Genomic DNA, 11067 nt, shown 5'->3' on the forward strand with positions numbered 1-11067 from the left:
CTTCTTTTTTTATTATGTACATATGTTGTTGTTTGTATTTGCTGTATTTCTGTGCTGTATTAAATGTTTTAGGTGTGCGCTGTATTGTATGTTTTGGCTCTCATTGCTGCACTGCAAATTATCCTACTGGGAACAAAGAAAACAAAAAAGTTATTGATTGACTAAAGCTGTCTGATTTATCTAATTATTAATTTATTTATCTGGAAACATAGCGTACATACAGAACATCTGATGTTCTGCATAAATACTATATGGCACTGAAGTAGTTTACAACTCAAATCCCTGGTTGGACTTTTCAACAGAGAAACACATTTATAAACAACAATAAAATAAAAACAGTGTAAACAAACATCTATGACACACTCTCACACTCATTCTCACACTCAGAAAAGAAAGGAAAAAGTAAAACAGTCCAATTTCACAAAACATTAAACATTTTGAAGAGGGTACAAGGGTAGAATTTCACATTTGCACTTCACTGTTGAAGTACTTACTCCTTCTGTTATTCCTGCTCTAAGGAAAATGATAAATAACTTATTTTGACAATGTATGTTAAGACAAATGTTTTTATTAGAATTATTATTTTCACCACCTTGAAACGTTAAAATCCCTCTGTCACATGACACAGTCCACGGCTGCGTGTCAAATACCGGAAGTTCTGGTTGTGTTGTTGCACAGGAGCTGCTGTCATGTGATAGCCCGATAGCACGTCCGAGGAGCTGCTGTTGACAGTAGTCTCCAACCTTTAGATGAATCAGGTATAAAACCACGCCAGAGAGAAGTTGTATGTTTTCTGGAGAAGACTCACCCGGGTCGTTTGTGTCTGGGGTGTAGTTTGACCCCTCGGACGCTGCCATGGGTTGTTGTTACAGCAGCGAGAACGAGACCTCAGAGCAGGTAAGCTAGCTGCTAGTAAGCTAAACTATCTCGATGTATAACGTGTTTAATAAACAGCGAAAGTCCATGAAATTGGTGGGTTTGCCTGTTATGTTTAATACATTAAATATGTATTAGAAACTGTGTCGACTTTACAAAGTTGTCGTTGTTTTGGCAGTGGTTTGACGCTTCAAAGGCAGCATTATCGTAACTAGCTGCTAGTTTAAGCCTTCGGGAAAGGCCTGGACCACGGCAGACTGTAGCAAGCACACGGACCTACAAACGTCACGGGTTAACAAAAACTACACAGGTGACAGGTCTGAAAGTAGAACGAAAACTAGCCAATCATCTCTGTTAGCAAAGCCAGCGTTAATTAAACTACGTAAAGTGAAACAGTACTTTTTTAGCTCCTATAGGACAGAACTGCTATTGTAATAAATCATTAAAACTATGGAGATATAAGCAGACCCACCAAACAAACAGAAAACTAAGTTCCGGGCACATTCTTACGTTTAATGTCAGATGACCATGAAGAGCTCATCGCATGAAAAAGTTATTTATAGTTTACGGAAACAAGTCAGTCTCTGTGTCACTTAGTGTCTTTGCTCATGGACACTTGGTCTGAGCAGAGTAACTGCAATGGAAATGCATAGAGAACAAGAAAAGCAGTCGGAGAGCGCAGACCTCCGCCAGGACAGATCTACCCCCCCCCCCCCCCAATCACCACCCAATCATTTCTTCCTTGTGCCAGTATCAACATTTCCTGAAAATTTCATGAAAATCCGTCCATAACTTTTTGAGTTATCTTGCTAACAGTCACGCAAACACACAAAGCAAAGTGATCACAATACCTCCTGGCGGAGGTAACTACCTTAGGTGTAATTTGTTTTTCGCCAAGGTTTTACTGACAACTTGCAGATGAACAAATTACTTTTTAATCAGCTCAATAAATTGAAAAGAAAGAAGGAATCATCAAAATAAGGTGTTATAGATTCTGATGGCAGTGGGCATAAAGGAATTTCTTTGCCTCTCAGCTTGTGATTAACAGTTCATTTAAAGTTGTTTTTTTGTTTGTTTGTTTTTGCTTTCATTTATGGTTACTGGAGGAAAGTTTGATTCAATGTCTGATATGAATGCAGGAAATCGTTGCATCAGTATCTAATAGCTCTTGATTTTGTCAGAACACAAATAGTTATGTAATGGTCTTGGATTGATGATTTTGTTTTAATTTCTCTGTAGTTGCTCATAATTATAATTGCATTTTTTGTTTGTTACAATTTCAATTTTGTATGTATTTGTGTTTTATCAATGTCTTGTTACCTGTTTCAGCTGTTTTTTGAAAATATGCTGAATAACATTAACAGATAGCATAAGTTAAGTGTTATTAAAAAATTATTTTGTTTTGTTTGTCAACTTTTAGGACGGTGACCGTAACGAAGAACGTAAGCCGCTGATTCCACACCCAAACCCTGTCAGCAAGCCTCCAAATGGGACAGATTTTCCTCCTTCAAGTATCCCATCAGCACGGACTGATGAACAGGCTCTGCTTTCATCCATTCTCACCAAGACTGCACAGTACGACATTCCATCATAAAATCGCAGACCAGCCAGATCCATGACACAGTATTTCTCTTTTTCTCAAATTCATGTAGCCCTTTGATAAACCTGCTGTTCTTTCCTCTCTGTCAGGAACATCATTGATGTCTCAGCAGCTGACTCCGTTATGATGGAGCAGCATGAATACATGGACAAAGCTCGGCAATACAGGTATGAATGCCAAGGCGAGGCTGTTGCCATGCTGTTATTGTTTTCTATTTTATTTGAAGAGAAGGATGTTATGAAAGCTTTAAAAAGGTGAGGTGCCTCAGTCTGTATTACATTCATCTGATCATTCTCATAGCTGAACTTCACTCTATGTACGATATGTGATATATCTCATGACACTGTGGTACAGTATAACTGGTATAACCTGGTGTATGTTGGTTCAAGAAACTGCAGGAGGAAGCGTTGCAACCAAGAAATTGCAAAAACTCATTTCCCTTAAATCTAAACTTAAATCACTGGTATAGTGACACCTAGTGGCAGCTGAATGATCTTTAAGAATCACAACAGCTAGGTCTCAGCTAAAATGGCTTGTGTAAGTTTCAAGTTGTTAAGACCTGTTAAGACTAGTGTGAATGCAATTTAAGAACTATTTTACATCCATGACGATGGCGCTAAAAGTGAAATTATAGAATTATTTTCAAATGTATTTATTACTTGCTGTGCAACTTTAATGATTCTGTGTACACATGTTGAACTCTTTCACAGGTACAACAAATTTCAGATTTGTTATTCTAAAAAGCAGCCAAGTGGTAAACTACTTTGGTCTTGCAATTGAAAGTTTAATATTAGTGGTATCTTTTAGGTGAGAGAAGATGCTACATTTACCAACACATGTCAGAACACATGGCTAATTTGTCACCAGGCTACGCAGTTAGGACTAGTATTTACAGAATAGAATAGGCCTTTATTGTCACTGTCACAGAAACAATGAAAATCACTTTTGCAGCTCTGTTCTGTTTAGCTGCAAAAACACTTGGTGCAAAAATACTTTTTAAAATCTCACACAGATACTAACAATGTGGGCATGTGCAAAAAGCTACAGGATAAAATGTTCAATATACATATGTTACTAACATACTATAAAAACTACTGAGATATACAAAAGCTCACTCTATGCTACAGATGAGAAAAATATGTACAAGAGATAAGAATATATACAGGTGAGATTAAGAAAACAAGGTGCATGTGTTCAAAGTATTGCACTGTCCATTGGACTGGGGGTAGTGGTTATTCAGTCAGTGTGGGGGGCACATTTTACTGCTTGTGGGTAAAAACTGTGCTTGAATCTGTTTGTTCTAGTCCTGAGTGCCCTGAATCTCCTTCTGGAGGTGATGGGGGAGAAGAGGGGGTGTCCAGGGTGTGAAGGGTTTGTGATGATTTTTCTGGCTTTCTGCTGGAGTCTGTTAGTGTAGAGGTCTCTGAGGGGGTTAATGTTGTCCCAGTCACCTGTTCTGCTGCTCTCACCATTCACTGCAGGTTCCTCCTGTCCTCTGCAGTACAGCAGCTGAACCACACTGTACAGCAGTAGGTCAGGAGGCTCTTGATGGTTAAACAGTAGAAGTTGGTTAACAAGGGTCAGGGTCGATGGTTTTGACGGAGCTTCCTGAGGAAGTAATGTCCCTCTTGTGCCTTCCCCATCTGGTGAGAGATGTTCGTGGACCAGGTGAAGTCAGCTGAAATGTGGACTCTGGCAAACTTAAAGCTCTCCACCCTCTTTACCTCCTCTCCATCAATGTAAAGGGGGGAGTGCTCAGTCTGTTTCAATTTCCTGAAGTCCATTACCATCTCCTTGGTTTTGGATGTGTTTGGGTCCAGGTAATTGTCGACACACCATCGCCAAAGATGCCGGACCTCCTCCCTGTAGGCTGACTCATCGTTGTCTTTAATCAGTCCCAAGATGGTGGTGTTGTCAGCAAACTTGACAATGGTGTTGTTGGTGTGGATGGGGGAACAGTCATGTGTAAATTATTTGTTTCAGTTTGTATCATTGCTACAGCACTGTAACAATTTCTGTAATAGAAAATACATTTGAAGACACTGAAGTTATTGCAACTTCCAACCAACCATTATTTTATTTAAATTTTGAAAACCTGTCCAAATTGTATTTACTTTGAAAGCCTAATATTCTGATGACTGAATTATTGCCTTTTAGTTTTTGTAGAGGAGCCTCAGAAACCATGTGATTATACATATGCATAAACCTCATGTTTTCATTAATGTTGTTAATCAGCTTTAGTAATCGGGTTTGATATGTTCTACACAAATAGGAGAATGACCCCACTAAGCTTCTGTTTTTTTTGTTTTTGTTTTTTTAGTACAAAGCTGGCTGTGTTGAGCAACAGCCTGCCCCAGAAGAAAGCACTTGCTCTCCCTTCCCTCACCAGCCAGCCCCATCAAGTGCTTGCTAGTGATCTGGTGCCATACTCGGATGTCCAACAGGTAATCATACACTGTAACTTATAACAGATAGGCTGGCCCCATCTCTCTAGCTTCTTCCAGTGCTGTTTTGTTCTTGTTGGTTTTATTTAGCTCTAGCGGGACACGCTTTTAGAAACAGTATGCAACACGTGTGTGTGTGTGTGTGATATTTCTGTGTGTGGGGTCACAGCCAAGTATGTACCTTTAAATAGACCTCAAAGATGTCAGATGCTTTTTGTTGTTACTCTTTTTGTCCACTAATAAAATGTTCTGTTGGTTGCACACAGCTGAGCAGTTTTTGTCTGTTTCATTTGTATTGCACACTCAACATAAGCTAATTATCCTCATGTTTCTTTGTTTGCAGGTGTCCAAGATAGCAGCTTATGCTTACAGTGCAATCTCTCAAATCAAAGTGGATGCTAAAGAAGAACTGGTTGTCCAGTTTGCCATTCCTTGACTCTTCAGCTCTGGCCTGCGTATTGTTCCTCCCATTTCGGTCTCTCTGCATCACTCCTGCATCCTCACCTTCCAGCCCACCCTCTCTAAAGCATCTTGGTCCTTGTGCTTCTTTGCTATGTCTCTACCTGCTACAAAAACAGAGACAATGTAGGGTTGCTACCACATTGCACCCTATGGCTGTCTTTTTTTAGTGTAATTAATTATGGGACAGTGACAAAGAGTTGTCATGGATGATGGAAGATGGTCTTCAGTAGATGGGTGATCTCATTTTGACAACAAGGCCTCCACTGTATCAAATGCCTGGATTACAGCCTTTGCCATAATCACCTGTGGGGAAAAATCTTCCTTTATCAGCATCACGGGTGATCTATGTAATATTTTTACGGTTACCTTTTTTTCCTGCGCTGTTTCTGTGTCATTATTTCAGCTTTTACTCCCAGGCAAGTAAGGCTAGCCCCACATTTCTGACTGCTATTCAAGTGTGAAAGAATGCACTGTATATTCACCTGGGACAGAGCTGTAGGGATCTGGCAGAAGGCACTGGCTATTCTGGGGTTTGTACTTTGTAAGATGTCAAATGAAACAGGAGAAGTGTGTTTGTCATGAAGTAATAGAAATGATCACCACAGATATAAAAATAGCAGGTCACTATTTTAACCATTGAGCAGGAAAAAGAATTGTCTTTAACTTTGTTCTGTTGCTTTATGATGATGCTGTCCATTCCTCAATCATTCATTTCATAGTTTAAAAAAGGGGGTGGCTATTATCCTTTAAAGATAAGGTGTCTCAATCATTTGGGAAGTTACACTTTATAGTCGCTCATGATGTTCACAGGTCAGATTAGGGTATCAAACGTAGCCTCACATGTGTAACAATAAAGACCATGTGTCAGTACAATATCAAGACAAACCAAACTTCACAAGTAAATTTCAGTGTTACAGACAAACAGACTAGGCAGGAAATATATAGTTCAATGTAATCTTTTACTCATGGTTTAGTTGTCCATGGCGACTGTTCTCTGGTGGGTGAGGATGCAAATAAATCAGGGGCTGATCAGTGGGTCAGCAAATGGCACTTGGAGCGAGAACAGGTGAAGCTTTCTCGGGGCACGTGTGCACACGTTTACAGACTGTAACATGTCCTCTGCAGTTTTCTAGCACTAAAGCATTGAGAAAGTAGGTCTTGAACTCAAATCCCAGAACTTTGCATATTTAATAACAGTGAGGACAGACAAAAATGGTGGGTGTGTGCAGGCTGCAGGGACAGATAATGTGTATTCATGCCTTCTCTGTACAGAATTTTCTGATTGAATATAAAAAACGATAAGATGATGGATTGTATGAAGTTCCTCTTTTTGTAGAGAGTTCATCAGTCAGGACTGGCTAAGATCTTGTGGTGACGCGTTTTTATGAAAACACAAGAACAATTTTAAGGCCTGCGTTTGTTAGCTTTTAAACAAAGCTTTTCGCTGCAGATTGTAATATGATTAAGTTGTTGACATTAATCAGAAACTAACCATTGTAGCAGTGTGGTGGAGCGTTAACAATCTATGTACCACAACAGAGAAAATGATCCCAGACCTTTTGTGATTATTTATTTGTGTTTTTAAATGTATTTTTGCTCTTTGTCCGAGAGCATGAGGCTAGATGCAGGGAGCATGGTAAGCCACTCTTGAGTCTCTAAAGGGATGATCTGCAAGGCTGTGATTATTTCAACCACGCATTTGATTTAAGCTTTTTGCAATGGGTTCTTGGCATTTTTTTTCTGTTTTGTTTGTTACTCAAATGTGTAATACTACCTGAAGTATGTTTGTAAGTTAGGCTAGTACCAAAAACTTAAGTTGAAGGTTTTTTATTTTATTTTTTTGGTTAATTCATTAAAGACTTTCAACATAAGCACTCCCTTGTTTTAATAAATTAATTTCCAGGGTGTAGCCCACCTTTTACTTGTTGGTAACTGGGAGACACTCCAGCACCCCTGTGACCCTCCAGAGGGTTAAGCAGTTTGGAAAATGAATGAATGACTTGCATAATCATGAAGTGTTAGGAGTTCTGTAATGACGTAGCGACAGTCTTACAGTATCAACCAAATACAGGTATTATTCTTAACATTGTAATTATTCCAAAACTTCATTTAGTGGCAATATTACAGACATATTGTTAGCAGATAAACATACAAAGACAAATGCATCAAATACTGCATAGAAGTAATGAATCTAGATCAACATTTAAAGTGAAACCATAGTTTCAACGCTGCCATGGAGATAAGTCTTTCATCAGTGCAGAGTGTCCTTGCTGCTTCTGCTTCTGTTGCTGCTGTGATGCCAAACATTTGCCAAGACTCGCTCCTGGCGCGTTACTCCGCTGAAGTCCATCATTTTTAAATGGGGCAGAGCAGAAACCACATGATTCCTAAACATAGAAAAGCACACTTTTATGCATGTGTACATGGAAGGATATTCACGTTTGTCTGAATCTCAAATGAAAATACAGCGTAATTTTTCATCAGCGTAAACATCATCACAGTATGTACATCCCTACTTTCTAGGCTCCGTATATAAACATTGTAACCAAATAGAATGCACCAATAATGCATTCAGAGAACAGTTTTATTTCGTGACCTCTCCAACGGTTAGTGTGTTTGTAACTGGTGTTGCTATGCAGACTAAAACATGTAATATGAACCTGATCTGCTTTTATGCACCTGTTACAAATGTTAAGTGCCTGCATGCCTGCCAGGCATCTCTTTAATCCCTTGCTCTGCACCTCAGAAGTGTGTGTCGGTATGAGACCCTCTTGAATCTCTGTTTGTTTGGTCAGCTACCAGCAGCTGCAGCTCAGGTCAAATTCACCCCAGAATCACAAACCAGTGACCAAGAAATGTAAGTGTCTCACTGAAAATACACCAGTGGTTCAAGATGTACAGTATGTGTGTGTGTGTGTGTGTGTGTGTGTGTGTGTGTGTGTGTGTGTGTGCGAGGGAAACTCTCTACCTGTACCCCTTGTTGGTTTCTATGTCATTTCCATGTAGGGTGAGGGTATGTAGATGTGGCAGTGCTCCAAGCCTGTCCACTTCTGACAGAATAAAAATGCAGTTGCCGTGCAGGTACAACACACGCAATTCATGAAGCTCGCACAAAACCTGGGACACAAACATACACGTTTGCCAAAGAAGATAAAAAGTCAGAAGATTTTACATGCAGATAAATTCCCTCATACACAGCCTGGACCCCAAAAAAAGTTCCCACCTAAATTTAACCAAACAAGTAGTAATGAGCCTTCCACTGGATAATTACTGCAGTGAATAAAATGTTTCTCCTGGCAAAAAAGTTATTTAACCTTAACCAATGCAGTGAGTATCTTCATGTTTCTTAAACATTAGACTGGGAACATGATGTTTGGACTGTCTTTCAATGGAAAAAAGGACATGTGGTCTGATGAGATGTGTCCAGATTGTTCCAGAGTGATGGATGCATCAAGATGAGAGGAGAGGTAGATGAAATGATTACCCATCATGCCTAGTGTCTCCAGTACAAGCCTAAGTGGGCAGTGTTATGATCTGGGGTTGCTTCAGTTGTTTGGGTCTAAGTGGCTAAAAAATTACAGAAATGCATGTTGTGACATTGCAAAAGCTTCAAAAATGTCATGGTAACTGGGTGCTGTAATCAAAGCAAAAAGTGGTATAAATAAAATATGGGAGTGTGGGAAGTTTTTCTGTCCAGGCTGTGTATATGTATTTATTACCATCAAAAAATATGAACATTAGCAGGAAGATGTTGCCTACAGAAGAGGATTAGGGCCACAGGCAAAAAAAAAAAAACTAAACAAAAAACTAAGGTCCAATATATATTTTTTTTGTTATTATTATGAGAAAAAAGTCAGAATTCTGAGATTAAAGCCAGAATTCTGAGAAAAAAGTCAGAATTCTAAGATTAAAGTCAGGATTCTAACTTTTTTTCTCAGAATAATAATAATAAAATATATTGGACCTTAATTTTTTTTTTTTTTTTTGCCACTGGTCCTAATCCTCTTCCCTAGTTGCCACAGTTAATCACACGAAGAAAAACTATACTACTTACAGGCTGAATATGAAACATTTACACATACTTTTATGCTTGTGTGAACTGTTTTTGTGTTGAAGTCATTTGTGGTTGCCTGATGTTCGCATGCTGTTGCTGCTCTATAGGAGCAGAAGAGGCTTTGAAGAACCAAAGACTGAGAACTGACAAGTCTCACCTTTTCATTTTTGATTTTCATGACACTCTACAGTTTTCTATATAGAAATTAGTCTTCAAGCTGTTATTGACATGGACAACAAAATGATCAGGGATGGTGCACATTTTTAAGGTAGAAGTAAATGATTAATTGGTTTAGTTTCTTTACATATTCTGAATATTACACTTTTAACTGAAAAAACTACTCCTTCTACATAACAGATTTGCTTTTATCTGTAAATGGGTCCAAAAGACAAAAAAACATAAATGAATCTTAAAAAGAGAAACTCACTTGGTCTATGTGTGATATTTTGTTGAAGGAAAGATCCAACCAGGCAAGTTGTGAAGGCTGGGCCAGAAAGTGGCTGAGAGTCATCTGGAGGTCATTAAGGCCAGAAATACTGTTATTACTGAGACGCAGGGAACGGCTTAGGTACTTTCCCTCAGCATTTCTTTTTACAGGGCGCAGTCCACAACTGGGTTCCTCTGCCAATGCATCTGAAATCACAAATAAAATAAATAGTTGTTTGCTTATTGTAGTTTTGTTTGATTAACTTCATTTAAATTTATACCTCCTGCACACTGCTTCAATTGTATCTACACTTAATGATAAATTTAATTATGAAAATGTAGAAGTCATCCGAAATAATAGTGAATGACTCAGATTAATGTTAGGATTAATAAATTAATATGCAGCATGCTGATATTGTGATGTTGTATCACTAGATTGTGTTAAAAAAAAACATACCTTTGGACAAGTTTATTGCTAATTATACATTGGTGTAATGTACAATTATTTGTGTAGAACAGATTCATTACAGTAAATGTCCTTTGCAGAGCTCATTTGGATAAATAAACAAATAATATTATACTACACGAACATACTGTAAAACCAAATAATTAGCATAATAATATATATTTTGGACTGCAAAATGGTACCTGCCAACCTGTTGATGCATTTAAAAGATAAATCCACTGGAGCACCATCCATACTCTTATGAGTCACTCATCTGGGGAGAATAATGGCAACATGAAAAATAAGGAACACAAAAACAGCTCAAAAAGTAACTCTAAAACAGCTTTTAGTTGTATTATGAAAGCATTTCATGAGGTTCACACTTGGAAACACATTCACAAACAACACCTCAGACAGGTTATTGTCATTCATACTACTTGGAATGACATTTCTCAACAGATCTTAGGCTTTGGGCCAGATTAGACATTTTGTCATAATTCACTGTTATGCACGAATACCATACCCACACTTTTCTACACACTAATGAATCATTAACCTAGGCCTATATAAGTTGTTACTGTCCAAAACACACTTACCTGTAAAATTACACCACTTTTCATAGTCAACTTTAAAAGTGTTTCTCTACCTACAACAAATGGGTTACTAAGGAAATGGAACAGGTGCATTATGGGATTTGTAGGTGGCTGACTGGCCCACAACACAATGTAGAAGACTGGCAATAGAAAAACAGTAGATATTA

The 11067-nt window shown here is 38.4% G+C and overlaps 2 protein-coding genes across 2 annotated transcripts; one reads left to right on the top strand and one right to left on the bottom strand.

Moving 5' to 3' along the window:
• The first annotated feature begins 662 nt into the window (after positions 1-662).
• lamtor1 (late endosomal/lysosomal adaptor, MAPK and MTOR activator 1) lies at positions 663-7253 on the top strand. The gene is made up of 5 exons (XM_030151792.1): positions 663-897; positions 2297-2451; positions 2566-2643; positions 4797-4920; positions 5264-7253. Exons 1-5 carry the CDS (start codon positions 856-858, stop codon positions 5354-5356), a joined length of 492 nt encoding a protein of 163 aa, XP_030007652.1. The 5' UTR covers positions 663-855; the 3' UTR covers positions 5357-7253.
• On the bottom strand, positions 5546-10920 carry lrrc51 (leucine rich repeat containing 51). Its single transcript, XM_030151791.1, has 5 exons — positions 10904-10920; positions 10511-10581; positions 9864-10069; positions 8351-8499; positions 5546-7769 (listed from the first exon to the last, which is right to left on the bottom strand). The coding sequence occupies exons 2-5, from the start codon at positions 10560-10562 to the stop codon at positions 7634-7636; spliced, it is 543 nt and encodes a 180-aa protein (XP_030007651.1). The 5' UTR covers positions 10563-10581; positions 10904-10920; the 3' UTR covers positions 5546-7633.
• Positions 10921-11067: the final 147 nt, after the last annotated feature.

Source organism: Sphaeramia orbicularis, chromosome 13, assembly GCF_902148855.1.
Source record: "Sphaeramia orbicularis chromosome 13, fSphaOr1.1, whole genome shotgun sequence".
NCBI classification, from domain to species: domain Eukaryota; kingdom Metazoa; phylum Chordata; class Actinopteri; order Kurtiformes; family Apogonidae; genus Sphaeramia; species Sphaeramia orbicularis.

Excerpts from the sequence above, each read along its gene's own strand:
- lamtor1 (XM_030151792.1), top strand. The coding sequence starts at position 856 with ATGGGTTGTTGTTACAGCAGCGAGAACGAGACCTCAGAGCAG. Across the intron at positions 2,452-2,565 it reads ATTCTCACCAAGACTGCACA|GAACATCATTGATGTCTCAG; the intron begins GTACGACATTCC and ends CCTCTCTGTCAG. Across the intron at positions 4,921-5,263 it reads CATACTCGGATGTCCAACAG|GTGTCCAAGATAGCAGCTTA; the intron begins GTAATCATACAC and ends CTTTGTTTGCAG.
- lrrc51 (XM_030151791.1), bottom strand. The coding sequence starts at position 10,562 with ATGGATGGTGCTCCAGTGGATTTATCTTTTAAATGCATCAACAGGTTG. Across the intron at positions 10,070-10,510 it reads ATGCATCAACAGGTTGGCAG|ATGCATTGGCAGAGGAACCC; the intron begins GTACCATTTTGC and ends TTGTGATTTCAG. Across the intron at positions 7,770-8,350 it reads GAAACCAACAAGGGGTACAG|GAATCATGTGGTTTCTGCTC; the intron begins GTAGAGAGTTTC and ends TTCTATGTTTAG.